The sequence below is a fragment of the Diceros bicornis genome, chromosome 7, assembly GCF_020826845.1.
Source record: "Diceros bicornis minor isolate mBicDic1 chromosome 7, mDicBic1.mat.cur, whole genome shotgun sequence".
In the NCBI taxonomy this organism is placed as follows: Eukaryota; Metazoa; Chordata; class Mammalia; order Perissodactyla; family Rhinocerotidae; genus Diceros; species Diceros bicornis.
The window spans coordinates 31,895,350-31,914,907 of record NC_080746.1 but is presented as its reverse complement, the minus strand read 5'-3'; the positions used below and the strand labels follow the sequence as shown (position 1 = coordinate 31,914,907).

Genomic DNA, 19,558 nt, shown 5'->3' with positions numbered 1-19,558 from the left:
GGAAACTACCAATCTGTTCTGTATTTAATTTTGCCATTTCAAGAATCTTATGTTTATTCAGAATAATTCTCTGGAGATATATGCAGGTTGTTGTGTGTTTCAGTAGTTTGTTCCTTTTTATTGCTGAGAAGGTATTCTGACGTACTACCATTTCTTTAACTATTTACTTGTTGAAAGACATCTGGGTTGTTTTCAGTTTTTGGCTCTTAGGAGGAAAGCTGCTATAAGAATTCCTGTACAGATTTTCACGTGAACATACATTTCATTTCTCTGGGATAAATGCTCAGGAGTGCAATTGCCCGTTGTATGATACTTGTATGCCTAGTTTTTCAAAAATTTGCCATGCTATTTTTTAGAGTGGCTGTATCATTTTACATTCCCATCAGCAATATATGACTGACCTGATTGCTCCACATCCTTGTCAGCATTTGGTGTTGTCACTGTTTTTTATTTTAGCTATTCTGATAAGTACGTATTATTATGTTATTGTGGTTTTAATTTGCGTTTTCCTGACAGCTAATGAAGTTGAACATCTTTTCATGCTTATTTGCCAGCTGTATATCCTCTTCAGCGAAATGTCTCTTCATGTCTTTTGCCCATTCTCTAGCTGGATTGTTTGTTTTTATTGTTGAATTTTGAGAGTTCTTTATATATTCTAGATACTAGTCTTTTGTCAAATATGTGGTTTGCAGATTTATTCTCCTACTCTGTAGCTTGTCTTTTCATCTCTCAATAGGGTCTTTCACAGATAAAAAGATTTTAATTTTATGAAGTCCAACTTATTAACTTTTCTCTTTAAGGATCTTTGGTGTCAAGTTTAAGAACTCTGTCTAGTTCTAGATCTTGAAGATTTCCTCCTACATTTTTTACTAAAAGTTTTATCATTTTATGTTTAAGTCATTGGTCTATTTTGAGTTAGTGTCTATATAATAAATGAGAATTAGGTCAAGGTTCATTTCTTTTCCTTTGGATGTCCACTTGTTCTAGCACCATTCGTTGAAAAGGCTACCTTTCTGCCTTGAGTTGCTTTTGCGTCCTTGTCAAACATTAGTTGTGTGGGTCTATTTCTGGGTGCTTTATTCTAGTCCATTGATGTATATGTCTGTCTTTCTGCCAATACCACACTGTCTTTATTTATTTATTTATTTTTATTTTTTTTTGTGAGGAAGATCAGCCCTGAGCTAACATCCTTGCTAATCCCCCTCTTTTTGCTGAGGAAGACCGACTCTGAGCTAACATCTATTGCCAATCCTCCTCTTTTTTTTTCCCCCAAAGCCCCAGTAGATAGTTGTATGTCATAGTTGCACATCCTTGTAGTTGCTGTATGTGCGACGTGGCCTCGGCGTGGCCGGAGAAGCGGTGCATCGGTGCGCACCCGGAATCCAAACCCGGGCCGCCAGTAGTGCAGCGTGCGCACTTAACTGCTAAGCCACGGGGCTGGCCCCACACAGTCTTGATTACTGTAGCTATATGATGTCTTGAAATTGAGTAGACTGATTTCTCCTAATTTATTCTTCTTTTTCAAAATTGTTTTAGCTATTTCATTTCCTTTGCCTTTGCATATAAATGTTAGAATAATTTTATCTATGTATGAACAATGTTGCTGAGATTTAGATAGAAATTGCATTAACTCTGTATGTTGGTTTGGGGAGAATTGACATTTTTATTGTGTTGAGTCTTCCAAACCATGAACATGATATATCTGTCTGTTTATTTAGATGTTTTTGGCTTGCTTGCATCAGTGTTGTGTAGTTTTCAGCATATAAGTCCTATACATATTTTGTTAGATTAACACCTGAGAATACGCAAAGAATCAAAGGCTTGAGAAAGCTGAAGTATATAGTGGCATACAGAGGAAGACAGGAGATTCAAGCGGTCAGTAGAGCCAGATCAAAAAGGCCTTGATTAGGAGTTTGGGTTTTTTTAGGCAGTTGGAAGCTGTATGTGATATTGGAGTGGTGTGGCACAATTAGATTTTGGTTTTGTGTGTGTTACTGTAATAGCAGTGAGGATGTAGTTGAGGGGGCAGAGACTTGTAGCAGGGATACAAGTTAGGAGGCTACTGCAATAGTCCAGGTGAGAAATGATGAGATGAGAAGATAATGAGTTCAGTTTTATACATTTGTTTGAATATTTGCAAGCTTTATGAATGTCTTTTAGAAATCTACATAAAGTGTATCAGCTCTATGAGAGTAGGAGTCATGTTTGTTTTTTCTAACAGAAAATACAGTGTTTAAATGCAGATGTGTGATGGATAAGTGTTTAAGGTATGAATGCATGAATTATATATCTATTAAGCAATTGCAAATATGGGACTAGACTAGAACTTGAGAGACTTGCCTAGAAATAACTAGTGAATGGGTTTTTGGTATATAAATTGTTGATAATTTAATCCACAGAATAAGTGTAAATAATTCAAGGGGAGTGTTTAGAAATAAAGATTAACAGGCTGAATTTGGATCTAAAGGAAAATAAAAATATAAGGGGTAAGCAGAAAACTGAAAAGGAGTAGTGGTTGTGGCTTGATGAGTACGGATCCAAGGAAAAACGCTTCAATGAGGAGATGCACACGAGTCATGTTGGAGTAGTGACTACAAAGAAGATTTGGATTTAGTGATTGGGCCAGCATTGTTGTTCCCAAGTAAGAGTTTTAGTATAGTGGTTTCTGCAGACAGAAGATAATATAAGAAAGATAATGAGAAGGTAATGTAAGAAATGTGATGATGAAGGAAAAGGAAGGAAGTAGCTTGGGTCTAGGGAAGCTAAGGCTGTTGTTGAGGTGAGTTTGTGACGAGGAGGATACCTGATGGAACAGTCTCCCAGAGGAATTGGGAGGGGAAAGGTTCAATAGAATGGTGAACAAATTTTCCTTTTATGGTAACAGGAACACTGCTATAGATAAACTTAAGGGGAGTTTGTGGGATTTTTGTTTTCTAATTAAAATTTGGTTAATTTTTCTTTTATTTTAGAAGTTAGGGCTGTTAGTGGTATTCATAAATCTTTGTTCTTTCTCAAGGAGAGTTTTGAGATTGTTTTATTTTATTGCCAATTTTTTATGTTTTTTTTTTTTTTTTGGTGAGGAAGATTGGCCCTAAGCTAACATCCATTGCCAATCTTTTTCATTTTGCTTGAGGAGGATTGGCCCTGAGCTAACATCTGTGCCAATCTTACTCTACTTTGTATGTGGAATGCTGCCGTAGCAGGCCTTGACGAGTGATGTATGTCAGATCTGAATCCACGAGCCTGGGCTGCCAAAGCAGAGCACGCTGAACTTAACCACTACGCCACCAGGCTGGCCCCATATGTTATTTTTAATCTGCAAATTTTATATGGAGATTCTGGAGAAGGAGAAGGAAAAAGGGAATAAACAGAGTAATAGGGGGCATTTTAGTGGAAAGTTAGAAAGAAGTTATTTCATTTGGGGAAAGAGAATGGGTGGCGAAGACAGAATAGGGATACCATCAGTTAGTTTTCAGGTAGAGTTCGATATCGCAATTTAAGGTCTTTGTAAATTAGCTGATCCTATTGCTCTTCCAAGGCATGCTTTAAAGTAATTTATCTTTGCCTTTCTGGGAATGATCTTATTTGGGCTAATTAACTTAAAAATAATTTAGTAAGCAATGTATTTACTGATGCCCCCATTACAAATAACACGAATAAAACAAAAATATCCTTTATTTATACAGATAGTTTCTATGTTACGTGGGGAGCCCGACATAATTCAGGAACAAAGGCAGCCCCGGGACAGCCATTGCCTCCACATGGAAAACCACTTGGAAAACTAAATTCTGCAGATCTCAAGGATGTTATTAAAAAGGTATAGTATGAATCGTGAATTTGAATTGGGATTTAGTTATGATTATAGTCATTTTAAAAATATTTATTGCAAGCTTTTTGAGGATATGAAGTGAAAGATAATAGACTAGACAAAGCTTGTTCTTATGTTTAGGAATTTAGTTCATTGTGGCAGATCTAACTAGATGCACATGTACTTACACAAATATGTGTCAAATTGCTAAGACACCTGTTGGGAGAAGGTATCTGATGTTGGAAATATTAATCAGGGTTAATATTAATTGGGAAATCATCCTAGAGCAGTGGTGTTAAACTTTAGTGAGCATCAGAATCGCTTCGAGAACCAGAAAATATGCTGATTCTTGGGTCTCATCCTGAAGAATTCTGATTCCATAGATGAGGCCCAAAGAATCCAAATTTCTAACAGGCTCCCAGATGATGGTGATACTGCTGGTGCACTGAAACTTTGAGTAGCAATGTCCTAGAGAGTGTTTTTTTTTAAGTTTAATTACAATAAAGAAGAAGAAACAGTATTATATATGATTGCGTTAAAATTAGTATTTATGTTGGAAGTTAGTGTGGATTTTATTTCAAGAAAAAATATTTATGGTCTGATAAGCTGATTGGATATTGCAAAGTTTGGGAATGTTGAAAGTTGTTAAGTATATGAAGTCTGGTTGTCTTTTCTCTCTTCCTTCACTTTAGCACGTAGTTGCTGGCAGGGCGGACTACTTGGGTGGGCGTTTGATTCATTCCCAAGCAGTGCATAAGGACAATAGTTCACAAAATAGTTTTTAGGCACTTGGTTTCTCGAGGTTGGGGATTGTTTTATGGTCTGTGCACACTGATTTGGTTTATAACAACTGGTAAAATTCCAGGGGTTTTGAGCTTTTTATTATTAACCTGCTATCTCACACTGCTTTTTATTAGTTGTATTAATGGTATACAAAAGTAACTGATCTTTGGGGACCCTTGAACTTATTTAACATCATACAAGTTTTTCCTTACAAAGTGCCATAGAGCTGGATTACTGGATAGACAAGATGTAGAGTGTGAGATGACATGTAGTTATTTAACCCCTTTTCTAGAGTGCATCAAAAATATAATATCTTAATCTAGATAATTAACATTTTTATTGTGTAATTGGTGCTTATATTAATTATAAAATGTTCTTTTTGATTTTTTAAAAGGGTCTTATTCATTATGGACGAGATAACCAGAATTTAGATATTTTGCTTTTCCAAGAAGTCCTGGAATATACGTCTAGGGTAGACAGAGTGCTGAGTTTTCCTGGAGGTTCGCTTCTGTTAGCAGGGCGCAGTGGTGTGGGTCGTCGGACCATCACTTCCTTAGTCAGTCATATGCATGGAGCAAGTCTGTTTTCTCCAAAGATTTCCAGAGGATATGAACTGAAGCAGTTCAAAAATGATCTCAAACATGTGAGTTACTCACAACTTTTTGCTTTATTTTGGTTTTAAGTCACAATTAGTTATTATTCTAAAAGGCTTTAAAGACTTTTAAGTCTCTGATATACAACATAGTGTTTAATTTTGATGATTATTTTCCCCATGATTATTAGAAAATTATATTTTTATGTACAGATAGGAAAAGGTTCTTACAGGATTTCTAGTTCCCATGTACCCCAGATTATGGGATGTTAGATGGACGTGAAAGATAAACAAAAGAATGGAATTTATATAGGACATGTGGGTATATATAGAAATGATCCTCTGCCTTTTGTTTTAATGGCCTAGCTATAAAATAATTAAAATTTCCCCCAAATAGTATTTGTTCAAGGACTGGATTTACTTTCCAAACTGTATGGCTAAAATTTGATTTTTAATTTTGGTTACTCAAATAAACATATATTATATTATATATATAATATGTAATATATATACAATGAATATATATAATAAGTTTAAAAATGACTTAATTTACATACAGAATATGTTTTTACTGTGCCAAAAATATTTAATGGGTACCAAAATATGTTTTCTTATTGTGCAGGTGCTGCATCTTGCAGGTATTGAAGCACAACAGGTAGTTTTACTTCTTGAGGATTACCAGTTTGTACATCCTACATTTTTGGAGATGATCAATAGCCTTTTGTCTTCAGGCAAGTGAATGGTTTCTATTCCAAGAAAATAAAAGTAATAATGTAAAAATTGTTCCAGTAAAATTGTCTTGGGTAAAGTTATGTTTCGGGGAACTTTTGGCATAGCTTTTACTAAGGTGACATGGTCAGAGCAGGAGAATTGAAAGTCTCATTTTTATAAAACCAAGGATTGAAGAATTATGTAAAAATGATTATTAACATTGAATATTGGTGAATGTACCGAAAAATTGGCCCTCCTACACTTTTAGTGGCACTGTTATCTGTTATAAACTTTGGGGAAAGTTATCAGCCAGTACTTTTTTGAAAAATGTGCCATACCCTTTCATATAGCAATTCTATTAGCAGAATTTTAACTGACAGAAATAAAAGAAATAGGGGCCGCCCCATGGCTTAGCAGTTAAGTGTGCACACTCTGCTACTGGCGGCCTGGGTTCCGATCCTGGGCGCGCACCAATGCACAGCTTGTCCGGCCATGCTGAGGTGGCGTCCCACGTACAGCAACTAGAAGAATGTGCAACTATGACATACAACTATCTACTGGGGCTTTGGGGAGAAAAAGGGAAAAAAAGGCAGGAGGAGTGGCAATAGATGTAGCTCAGGGCCAGTCTTCCTCAGCAAAAAGAGGAGGATTGGCATGGATGTTAGCTCAGAGCTGATCTTCCTCAAAAAAAAAAAAAAATCTAGGTTGCAGAAATAAAAGAAATAGTATGTAAGGAAATATGTGTAGTTTGTAATAAAAAATTTGATAGACCTCACTGTCCATCGTTAGTGGAATGATTGAATAATTATGGTATGGCTTAGTATGGATATATGAATACAGATATATTCCAGATATATGAGATCTCATATTTCTCAAATAGAGGTATATTCTGTTGTCTCCGAAGCCTCCTGACCTTTTTGGTGGTTTCCTGGGGAGACTGCCTGCAATTTCCCGTATTTCTTCCTTTTCTGAAGAATTTATGAAATTTATTAGACTCTTTTTATAATGAGTAATCACTGTTAGTAGACTTGCTATGAGGTAGCTTAGTTTTAAACTTGCACCAAGAGTATTTTGTTATGCAAGTACAAGTAAATCTTGTTAAAAGCTAGTTTCAACTGTATGAGTTGTTCTGTTGTGGAGACCTGAGGACAAAGTTACAAATGATGCTCGTGTTCAACTCAGTTTTTAATAAATACTTATTTTGTATCATGCTGGGTAGGCTCTGAGATAAAATAATTTTTTCTTTAGAATTCAACGGACTTTGGTTGAAGAAAACATTTAATTTATAATATGAGGTATCTATACTTGAGTGCCCAAATGAGTAGTACAGACGAGGATTCTAGTTAGACAAGTGGTGGGTCGATATTTGTTGAAGAGTTGAGGGGTAATGGCGTAGTGAAAGTGGTAGGTCTTGAGCAAGCTTGAAATGTTTGTGGCCTTTTTATAGAATAGCCTTCTTTTGATTTTTAAGGTGCACATTCCTGCATATTGCTTAAATTGTCACTAGATGGAGACCTTGTTCATGTTGGCTGAGATAAACTAATAATCCAGATACGCAGTTTTTGGCTTTTTGGTTTCATTTTGTGAAAGCAAACATCCAGATAACCATTAACCCAGTAATTATTGTTTTTGCCTTAAGATAAATTGGTCTTTATTATCAAGATATAAATACAAAAATCATAAATAAAGTTAAATTTTAGTAAAGTTAAATTTTGCCAACGTTTTTGGCAAAAAAAAGTATTTGAAAAATACTTTCAGAGAAAGTACTCAATAGGCCTCTGTCTCTTTTTCCTATTTCAAATTCTTATTCTTTATAGTGTATAGTGTATATGTGGAACTAGCTTTCTTTGCTAAATTTAAGCAATCAAAAGTATCTTGATATGGCTGAACTTTAGAGAAAGACGTAGAGCAGATTTATGTGTGCATGTGTTTGAATATGTACAGGCTTGTGGGAGGGAGACTGGGCTGGCATGTCTAAGTTTTGCCTAAAGAAAAGTAGGGATCAGACTATGATGGGCCATACTTGAATGCTGTGCTTTAGATGTGTAGCAAAAGAATTTTCATTTAATCTTATAGTTTCTTGCAAACTATACATATATTGGTTTAACAAGTATTCGTTAAACACCTGCTGTGTGCCAGACTGAGTTCTAAATATTGGATTTGTAGTGGTAAACAAGACATGGTTCAGGCTCTCTATCAAATGCTTGTAGTCTTAATCAACTTTGATTTGCCTTTCATCATTCCGTTGCATAATAGCAGGCCATGGATTAGTTCTCCTGATTTCTAGTCCAAGTTGATTAATTCATTCATTCATTCATCTCATAAATATTTATGTCCCAGATACTTTGCTAAGAATACCCCAAAGTTAATATTGAACATGATCAAATATTTATCCTCTGGGAATTCAGAATCTTATTGGGCAGGAAAGGGAAGTAATTCATTCGTTATTAAATGATGTGATAAATGCTAAACAGTGATATCTTCAGACATTATGTGAAAGAGAAAAGAGTGCTTTACCTAGCATTTGGGTAGTCAGGAAAGGCTCATGGGCATAGCAGTTGGCAAAGTCGTGTCTTGAAAGATAAACAGTAATTTTTTGGGAAGATAAGGGGCAGAGGAAGACTGTGGGTATTATGTTTCAGGAAGAAGGAGTATTTCATTGTATTTATGGAACACAAAGAGGTTCACTGAGGCTAGAATACAAAGTCATGTTGGGGAGGGGTGGAGAAGAACCTGAAAAGGCAGATAGATGGCTAGATTATGAACTGTCTTGTATGGCTTTCTTAGGAGTTTAAATTTTATCAAATGAAGGCTACAGATGTAGAGTTTTGAGTGATATAGAGGTGATAGGGTGTGTGTATTTTTGGAAACAGAGATTGAATAAGGGCAGGTTATTTAATACAAAAATAGAAAAAGCATCATGTACGTAAAATGTGTTTTGAATTAGTGTAAAGCAGCTAAAATTCAAAAGAAATGTAACCTTCTTCTGTAGGTGAAGTTCCTGGACTCTATACTCTTGAAGAATTAGAGCCTTTGCTGTTGCCTCTTAAAGATCAGGCTTCACAAGATGGTTTTTTTGGACCAGTCTTCGATTACTTCACATATAGTAAGTGACATGGAATTCATTAATCAATTTAAACTTGGTTCACGTGAAATAAATACCTTTTATTTGCCTTATTTTCTCATTAGATTGCAAAAGTATCTTAAATCTTGGGTCCATTTGGTAATTTATACTTTTTTCTTTTTTATGGAGCTTCTAGAAAATAATACATACGTAGCCTAAAGGCTAACCTATAATGAAAACATATTATCAAAATTTTAGCAAAAGGGAAGGATGAAAGTGTGGTAATATTCTTTGGAATATTTACTTTGCTGCATTTGTTTCCATGTGGTAAACTTAGTGCTTAGTGTCTCCTACCTTAGAGAATTAGGGAATTATTTTGATTGTACCAGACTCTATAATATTTTTTTAAAACTAAACAACTTGTATTATTACAGAAGCAGTTTTATGTGCACTATAGATATCTAAAACTGAATAAGTGAAAAATAAAGCAATAATAACACTATCCAGACATTACTACTACATTTATCTTTTTTTTTTCCTAAAAGAACATTTATTATTGATAAAGTAGAGAAAGTTGTTAAAGAGCTACCCTCCCTTCCCTGTCCTTCAAGTTTACAAGGAAATTCTACCACACCTTTAAGAAACAAATTATCCCAATGCTGTTTTAAACTGTTTTGAAGCATAGAAAAGGAAGGAAGGTTTCCAAATTTCCGTTTATGAAGGGAAAATAATGTTGATATTGAAACAGGGAAAAGATATTTCTCCTAAAAGAAAACGAGAGATCAGTTTTGCTTGTGAATTTTGAAACAAAAATCCTTGAAGAAAAAATTATAAAATAGAATCCAGTATCACATTTGAAAATTAACATACAAAACAGCAATATAGCATATATACTTTTCTTCATGAATATCCTCTGGATCTTTTTTCTTAGCATGAACACACACACACACACACAGAGACATGTATTTTTTAACAAAGATAAAAATTATACTGTAATACTGTTTCATAGCTTGTTCTTTTTAATAAATAGCTCCTACCATTCCGTTTCAGAAAATTTTAATCTCATAAAACAAGACCATATATAGGTCTTGTTATAAAACATATATAGGTCTTGTCATAAAACAAGACCATATATAGGTCCCAATTATTATTGTTATAGTAATTCATGATTATAATTTTCTTATCTATTTTTTAGGAATTCAGCAAAACTTGCATATTGTCTTGATAATGGATTCTGCAAATTTAAACTTCATAATAAACTGTGAGAGTAATCCAGCTTTACATAAGAAATGCCAGGTGTTGTGGATGGAGGGTTGGTCAGATAGCAGTATGAAGAAAGTAAGTTTAACATTTAAACATGGAAATAAAAAAATAAGCATATTTTCTTTGTGACGTTATTGATTTTTCACAACTTCCCTTTTGTGTTTGTTCTATTACCTTAATTATGACACTGAGTATCTCTTGTATATTTGAACGTAACTATTTCCTTCATACTCTTGAATAATAGTTGAGTATAGAATTTGAGGTTGAAGATTGTGTTCTTAATTAAGGACCACAGAGATATTTATTGTACTTAAAATTTTTATGCATTTCATTAACTAGCCCATCATAGGCTAATTTGTAATAAGAACATCACAACAATAATTTAGCAATTTTTATTTATTTATTTATTTGTTTATTTTTGTGAGGAGATCAGCCCTGTGCTAACATCTGCCAGTCCTCCTCTTTTTTTGCTGAGGAAGACTGGCCCTGGGCTAACATCTGTGCCCATCCTCCTCTACTTTATATGGGACGCCGCCACAGCATGGCTCGCCAAGCAGTGTGTTGGTGCGCGTCCGGGATCTGAACCAGCGAACCCTGGGCCACTGCAGCGGAGCATGCACACTTAACCACTTGCACCACCGGGCCCGGCCCCAGCAATTTTTTAAATAAAAAATTTTTAAGTCCTTTTTAAAAAATCTAGGGGCTGGCCCAGTGACATAGTGGTTAAGTTTGTGCGCTCCGCTTCAGTAGCCTGGAGTTCGCAGGTTCGGATCCCGGGCACAGACTGACACACTGCTTATCAAGCCATGCTGTGGCGGCGTCCCATATAAAGTAGAAGAAGATGGACACGGATGTTAGCTCAGGGCCAATCTTCCTCAGCAAAAGGAGGAGGATTGGCAACAGATGTTAGCTCAGAGCTAAAACAAACAAACAAATTCTATCATTGCTATACTATCTGCTTGGAGGATGAGTTTAAAGTGTGAACTCGTAGCACTGTCTTAACTGGAAGCCTCTCATATTGTTTTGTTTGAATAAATGATAATTTGCAATATTGTCTCTGAATGATATTCATATTCTCAAGCATTCATTTCTTTATGTTTATATAATTAAAGTAGAGACTAATGCCTATCATGATTCAGAGGATGGTGTATAATTTGGGATAACAGACAAGATTTTGCAGATGTGGTGATATTTTAGATAGATTTCAGTAAGTAGATAAAGGAGAGGAAAGTTATTGTAGTCTGAGGAGGCCGCGTGAACTAGAGGCGTTCATTAAGAAGTGGTAATTGGGTGCTTATATGTGCCACTATTCTATATGTTGAGGATATAGCAGAGAAAAAACAGACAAAAGTCCCTGCCCTCATAAAATTTACATTCTTTTGGGTGTTCTCTGGGGGAAAATCTTTCTAGGTGAAGATCCTGAGATGAGAGCATGCCTGGTGATTTTGAGGATCAGCAAGAAGCCAGTTCATCTGTAACAGAGTGATGAAGGGGGAGAGTAGTTGGAGATGAGGTCAGGGGAGTAAGAGAAGAACGGTTAGAGTGGGACTTCGCAAGCCATTATAAGGATTTTAGCTTTTCCTAGGAACAAGTAAGAGAGCCTTGGGAGGCTTTTGAGCAAAACTGTTGTAATGTTTTAATGGGATTACTCTGGCTTCTGGGTTGAAAACAGACTGTAGAGGGCAGAACTCAAAGCTGTTACAAAGCTATTGTGATAATCCAGGTGAGAGAAAAGGATGGCTTGCATTAGGGATGTAGTGGTGGAGGTGGTGAGAAGTGGTTGGATTCTGGATGTATTTTGCAGTAAATAAAACAGGATTTGCTGACTGATTGTAGCACGTGTAAGACAAAGTGAGTCAAGAACACTTCCAAGTATGTTGGCTGGAGCACCTGGAAGGATGGACTAAACTGTCAGCTGAAAAGGGGGAGACTGAGAAGAGCATTTTGAGAGGAGAATATGAGGCTTTTGGTTTTCGATGTGTTAAAAAAGAGATGTCAGACATCCAAGTTTCAGAAGTTGAGAAGACATTTGGATATATGAGTCTGGAGTTCAGGGAAAAGAAAGATCAGGCATACGGATAAAAATTTGGGAGTTATCGGATTTTAGTGGTATTTAAAGCTGTGAGAATGAATGATGTTGCCAAAGGAGTGAGTGTTGACAAAAGAGGGAAGAGATCCAAGGACTGAACCCTGGGGCACTTCAACATTAAGAAGCTGAGATGAAGGGAAGGAACCAGCAAAGGATACTGAGAAGAAGCTGCAGGGGAAATAGGACGAAAACCAGGAGAATGTGAAGACCAGCAAAGCTGAGAAGCCAAGCAAGGACAGCATTTCAAAGGAGTAAGGAATGATGAACTATGACACATGAAAGTAGATGAGGCCTGGGAATTGATTATTGGATTTAGCAACATGGAGGTCATTGGTGACTTTGATAAAGCAGTTTCAGTTAGTAATCGGAAAACCTATGTTGGAACATGTTTCACAAAGAGTGAGAAGAGAGGATTGAAGAGAGTGAGTATGGTCACCTCTTTTGAGGAATTTTGTTTCAAGTGGAAGAGAGAAATGGATCAGTAACTGGAGGAAGTGGCAATAAAAATAGTGTTTTCTTTTGTTTTTAATTTTAAGATGGGACGAACTATAGCATGTTTATATGCTGTTGGGGATGCAAAAAGGAAGTAAAAAAATATGTTACTGGAAAGACAGGGAAAAATTGGGTAGTGGACAGCATATGGGTCTAATGCACAAATGAAAGGATTAAGGCTTGGCCTTTACTTGGAGAATGGAAGCATCATCCATAATAACAGGAAAGAAAGCAGAGTATGGGGCACAGGTCCACGTAGGTGGGCAGGTGTGGTATTGTAAAGTTTCAGACACCTGATTGTTTCTATTTTCTCAGTGAAATAGGAGGTAAGATTATCAGTTCAGAGAAAAGTAGAGGGAAGAGATTTTGGAGTCTTGAAGAGATACAAGAGGATATGCAAAATAGTAGTTTGGAAGAGTGAAAGAGTGAAAGATTTAGAGGAATGGAGTATGATAGGTAGCATTAAAAGTTCTCTTGAGGGGCTGGTCCGGTGGCGCCAGTGGTTGTGTGTGCGCACTCTGCTGCGGCGGCCTGGGGTTCACCGATTCGGATCCTGGGCGTGCACCGACGCACTGCTTGTCAAGCCATGCTGTGGCAGCGTCCCATATAAAGTAGAGGAAGATGGGCATGGATGTTAGCCCAGGGCCAGTCTTCTTCAGCAAAAAGGGGAGGATTGGCAGATGTTAGCTCAGGGCCGATCTTACTCACAAAAAAAAAAAAAAAAGTTCTCTTGACGTTAGTGATCATGAAGTTCAGTTGAGGCCAATCAGCATTGTTGTGTTTTTTCTCTAGTCTCACATTCACTCACAGGTGCAGACCTGCAATAGGTGGTGACTTGCATTTAACCAGGGTTGGGGCTTTGCTAGTCAAGTATGACAAAGCAAGTGAGGGCCAAGGGAGTCGAGAAATTGTGATAAGAAGATGGTGAATGACAGTGCAAAAGATTGTAGGTCTTAGTGGGGCCTTAGGATTATCGACATGGCAAAGGGAATGAGCTTGGAAGATAGGAGTGTAATGATAGAAGAGTGAGATGTTTGAAAGTGAGATTATGGAATGATTTCAGTTATTGTTAATGACGAGGTCTCAGGATATGGCCGTTTGAGGTGGGGGTGAGTGGCTGAGAAAAAGGTGGTGGATAAGGTAACAGAAAAAGGAATTCAAGGAATTGAGAGATGAGGGTAATAATAGGAATTAATAGTGTTAATATACTCATTCAACTCTTTTTAGAAAGTGCCATTGTCTCCAAGGAGGGAAGGTGGAGGCAAAGGGAAAAGTGGGTGAATCCAGACAGGGAAATTTTGCTGATGTAGGATATTGTTTAGGGATAGACTTTTTATTTTTTTCCCTCAGCTTTATTCAGGTATAACTGACAAATAAAAATTGTATTTATTTAAGGTGTACCACATGATGTTTTGATATACGTATATGTTGTGATATGTTTACCACAATCAAGCTAATTAACAGTAAGGGATAGACTATTTTAAAGAAAGTGAGTTCCAAAGAAACAAATTTCCATTGATTTAAAAGTGTAAATTTCAAGTATCCTCACGGAGGCTTAAGTGTTTTGTCGGAAATGAGTGAAGGTGTTTGAGACAAAAACATGCTCTCTAGCTTAAGACCCAAGGCATTTTCAAACTCTCCATTAGTTAAGGGATCTTTTGCTTACATTTTATTCGTTCTGAGAAATTCAGAATATTACTTTTTGATCTAATTACCTGGCTTACTTGTGCTTCCTCTTGCTATTAATGTTAGCTGTGTCACATGAGAGAAGTTGAAGCTTTTTGGCTTAATTTTAAAATTTCAGAGTTCTACTACTTGAATTATTTTTCTCAGAAAACTAAGTTTTCTTGTGTGTTTATTTTTAAATAGTACTCATAAGATTATCATATTTTCTGTAATAACAATAATGTCTGTTTATGAAACTTTTTCTTATTTGCGATAATGGCAAAAACCTAGTTATAGCTACACAGTAGATGGTTTTTAGAATTATTGCTTATGAAATTGTTACTTAGCAATTATGAAATTATTTTCATTTACTTTTAGTTATTTTTTATTCAAGAAAGCTAAGAATCTTTGCTATCCCGTTATGCCATGAAGGCATTTTATTAGTTTGATGCCAAATAAAACATTTAATTTTTATTATTGTATGATCTTAAATGGCATTTGTGATTACTTTCTAATTCAATCCAAATTGTAATTTCCTTCATTTCATATAGTCTCATCACTTTTCAGTGAGATGTTGGAGCTTTTCCCTATTTGTCATTAATTTGCAATCAATTAATTGTTGATATATGTCAAAATCTTGTCTAAGAAATAATGTCTTCTAAAGAAGGCTACGTTAATTTTTTCTCTTAGTCTGGAAAGAATCCTAGAAGAAAAGTGCAATTGCTACTTTTTTGTGTGTTAAAGATTTTCAACCCCTGATTCTGGATTATTTAAACTTTTTCATAGTGAATTGAGATTTAAAGAAATGCTCTTCCTGTTTTAGATACCGGAAATGTTATTCAGAGACACAGGTGGTGAAGAAAAATGCAGTGACAAAAAACGAAAAGAAGAAAAGAAAAAAAATTCAGGTAGTGTTTTGATGAAATTGATTTTATCTGATTTTCATTTGTGAAGTAATTGCTGTTTTCTAATGTTATAGATCCATTAAAGATTCCCAGTGATTATGAATTTGAATAATGCTAAACAAAGTTAGATTTCTTTTGATGCAAACTGCACTTTGAAGCCCTCTTTATTTTTAAACTAATGTTTATGTCATTTCATGTAGGACCTAACAGAATATCTACTGTTTGAATTTAAGAAATTAAAAAATTATATTTTTGACCCAAATGATCTAAAGGGCCTGCTTATATTGCTTAGGGTCTTTGACTAGTAGCCTAAACTTTTCATATTAGTTTATCATTTAGATATGTCATAGCACTCAACTCATACATGAAAACGTTTTATGATATTCTTTGTGTATGGTCATAATATTCTCTTAACTCTGATATTCTCATTATTTTCTCAAGTTCCAAATTAATTTTGAATGTAGTGTTTATTTTTCTTTTAGACCATAGCATATTCATTCATTTATTTATCTAACCATCTAATCATCATATTGATTGAACTTGTTTTATATTAGGTACTGAGCTGGGTACTAGAGATGTCTTAGGAACTCGTAGTCTAGTAATAGCAAGAATTATGTTATATATAAACCTAAATCTCTGATATAGCAAAATGAGTGATGGTAGAATTTTATATGAAGTGCATTGGAAAGTGAAACCTCTAACTGGCAAATATTATAGGAAATGGACATTGCCCAGACAGGCAATTTGGGGACGGGTATTCTGGTTAGAGTGACTAGCATGGAAAAGGCTTGGAGAAATAAAATAGACATTCTTATGAAACATTAAATAGCCTAAAGAGTTGAAACATAGAATGTATAAATAGTAGAGTACTAGATGAAGAGGGAAAGGTAGGCAGGGTCAGGTAATGAAGAGCCTTCCATGTCATGCTAAGAAATTTGGATTCTAACTTGTGGGTGATCTGGGGTAATTGGGAAATTTTAGCAGAGATGTAACCAGAGTCTTGTTTTAGAAACAGAAATCTCTGGATCCATTCCTTTCTTCAGTTATTGGAAAATAAATTGATGCAGCTCGGAGAAACAGAAGGCAATTAGACCACTGTAGAAGGTTATTGCAGTAACCTAAGAGGAAAGAATGGGCTTGGGGAGATATTAGGAGGTAGCCTAAAGGGGACTTGGTTATGTAATGGCTGTGGCATATAAGGAAGAAGGAGTCAAGGATGTTTCTTAGGGTTCTGGCTTAGAAAACTCATTACAAATTGATTTTATAAATCAAGTGGGGAATACAGAGGGAAATAGATTGAGGTGATGAGAGGAAGATGATCATGTGTTTGGTCATGGATATGTTGAATCTAATGTGAACTTATTCTTAATTTTTTGGCTTTTGAAGTCCTGTTTCTCCCTGTGTCAAAGGGGAGTGGATTGGTGTTGTATGGTTTGGTATCTCTTTTCCAATCAAGCAGCTTTTATTGAGCATACGTCTGGATTATGTGTGTTATGTAGTTCCAGTTAATTTATATGTTATGACACCTGGAGATTTATCTTTCTTGTAGCAATAAAAGTGTTCAGGGAAAACGTATAACAGTGGAAGGATAGAGACCACTGAAATTAAATAATTCAAAATTCATAAGGAAAATGGGAGCTGTGAATAGATGTTTGGGAATGCCTAAAGCATTTTAAGCAAAGCACTTTAAGCGAAGATGAGATCTCAAATTTATAGTTATATAGGTAGAAATATCTGGTATGAAATAAATATAGTTAAGATTATTTTCTCTAATTCTTACTGGATCATGCATGTAATAAGTCATTTTTGTTTTCTATCTCTTTCTAGTTGATCCTGATTTTCTAAAATCATTTTTATTAATTCATGAATCTTGTAAAGCATATGGTGCTACACCAAGCCGATATATGACCTTTTTACATGTGTATTCTGCCATTAGTAGCAGCAAGAAAAAGGAATTACTAAAAAGACAAAGTCATTTGCAGGTACAATGTTGATAATCTTGAATTATTTTACCTATATACTGAGAACAAGGATTATGTATGTGGCAATCCATGTTGCCTGTGGCATATATTTAGTATAAATAAATATTATACTATATTAAATGCTTTAAAACAGTCTCACTTACCTACCTGTATTGCCCACTAGATTATAGTAATGGTATTGTGGGGGTTTTTTTGATTCAGTAATTATTCTTTTTTTTCACTGGATGGTATTTATATGCTTTTGATAGCCTGTGGTGCTGTCTTTAAAAGTCTCTTTTACATGAAAACATTTTTAGAATTTCAGAAATGCCTATTATTAATTAAAACATAATATCCAAGATTATGCTTTATAATACCTTTAAAATTAAATTTTATGAAGTAATTTTCTTATCCATGTCATTTCACTTAGTACATTCTGAACAGTTTTCTTTCTATATTTCTCTAATTAGAGAGCTTAAACTTAAAAGTGGCATTAAAATGCCATCCTCATAAGTTTTCAGAGAACCTTTCCTCTCCAAAGTTCTAGCTTCTCTTTGTTGGTGTAATAAACTAGGATCCATCTTAATTGGCAAAGTTATCTTTATTCTTCTTTCTGTTGATTCGTTTTTGTTTATATTAAGCCACTAACAGTACAGGCTTTGGGAGGGTTAATTTCATGATTTAGTTCTTTATGGTGCTGTGGGTAAATTACTTAAACTTGCTGAGTTGCAGCTTAATTGAGGAAGTGGTAGTTGTGTATGAGTGTATTAGATAAAATATGTATGTAAAGAACCGGCATGATGGCTGTCCTCTATGTTGGGTGCTCAGTAAATATTGGTTACATTCCTTTTTGCCATTACTATCTCTCCAAATCTTCTGATTTGTTAAATGACAAAAACCCAACTCATTGTAGAAGAGATGGAATATTTTTCATGTCCATTCCTTAGATTATTCATGGGCAGTGGGATGGGGCACCATAATTACCAGTCCAGGGTCAAATAACCATCCAAAGAATAAGTAAGGCATTTTGAATGATAGCCCATCAGAACCATATGTGAGGCAGTCTCTTATAAAAAGGTACTTGGCAGACAACACCAAATCATGTCCAATATAAAAAGTGTGGCCCTTGAGTCCTTTTACCTACTCAGTGAGACTAAAGAATGGAAAAGGTTCACTGAGTTTTTTTCTTGTTTTCTATTTTCTCTCCCATCCAATGCAATGGGTAAAAACTCCAGTGTTTAAACTATCAAGTATGTGTGTTGATCTGTTCAGCTTTAGTGTGATGCTTTAAAATCTGTTTTTCTTTTAAGCATCTGTGGAGTCTTTTACTACATCTTCATGGGTATATAGTTGAATAAGTCACTATAATTAGCAATAAGAAAAAAACCTAAGTCCACTTGCAAATGTCTTATATGCACATATTTACATTTTTGCCTGATTCTTTCTTATAGGCTTTATTTACTATATGTGTACAAAATTCCTTTTTTTGTAATATTACCAATCAATATTTTATTGATGTAGGCTGGTGTATCTAAACTAAACGAAGCTAAAGCTCTTGTAGATGAACTGAACAGAAAAGCTGGAGAACAAAGTGTATTACTTAAAACTAAGCAAGATGAAGCAGATGCTGCCCTTCAAGAGATCACAGTGTCAATGCAGGTAAGGTTAAGAGTGAGCACAAAACTACAAGCAATAGGGAGACATTTATGCGTGACTGTTAATCAGTGTGAGAAATAACATTTTTATTTATGTAAATTAAAAAAAATATTGCTTGTCTGTGCTGAGTCAGCCTGATGGGTATTATGTACTTGAGATTTTGTGGTAGAGAGTGGTATTTGCACATATTGTTTTAAAATCATAACTATATTCTCCTCCATTCACCATATACTAATTTATCTAAACCCTATAAATATAAAAATATAAACATTTTGAATTGGTATAGATTTGTCTCTTAAGTGATTTTGTTTGTTTACCCTCTGCTAGTTAAGTTGATATTTCCTTTTATGTTTCTTAAAATTATCTCCCTCAGGCTTCAAGGCTTTTCCCTGCCTTTAATATTCTCAAGATTTACAAAATAAGTCTTTGTTCATTCTATTTTTACTTTCATGATATTTTTATATTTTTATTATATTCCCGTTTTGCCATTGCCTTTCTTTTGTTGAACCCTTTCAAAGGAGAGTTCTCCCAGTTCTTTCTTTGCCCAGGTAGTCTTTTATGTCTGCATG

At 35.2% G+C, this 19,558-nt stretch overlaps 1 protein-coding gene across 1 annotated transcript in view; it reads left to right on the top strand.

Moving 5' to 3' along the window:
* DYNC2H1 (dynein cytoplasmic 2 heavy chain 1) overlaps positions 1 to 19,558 on the top strand; it is a 292,655-nt gene that overhangs the window by 73,371 nt on the left and 199,726 nt on the right. The window contains exons 48-55 of the mRNA XM_058545326.1: positions 3,687 to 3,817; positions 4,986 to 5,234; positions 5,806 to 5,914; positions 8,887 to 9,000; positions 10,154 to 10,296; positions 15,291 to 15,375; positions 17,200 to 17,354; positions 18,855 to 18,992. Of these exons, the coding sequence (XP_058401309.1) occupies positions 3,687 to 3,817; positions 4,986 to 5,234; positions 5,806 to 5,914; positions 8,887 to 9,000; positions 10,154 to 10,296; positions 15,291 to 15,375; positions 17,200 to 17,354; positions 18,855 to 18,992 (1,124 nt within the window). The remainder of the gene's footprint in view (positions 1 to 3,686; positions 3,818 to 4,985; positions 5,235 to 5,805; positions 5,915 to 8,886; positions 9,001 to 10,153; positions 10,297 to 15,290; positions 15,376 to 17,199; positions 17,355 to 18,854; positions 18,993 to 19,558) is intronic.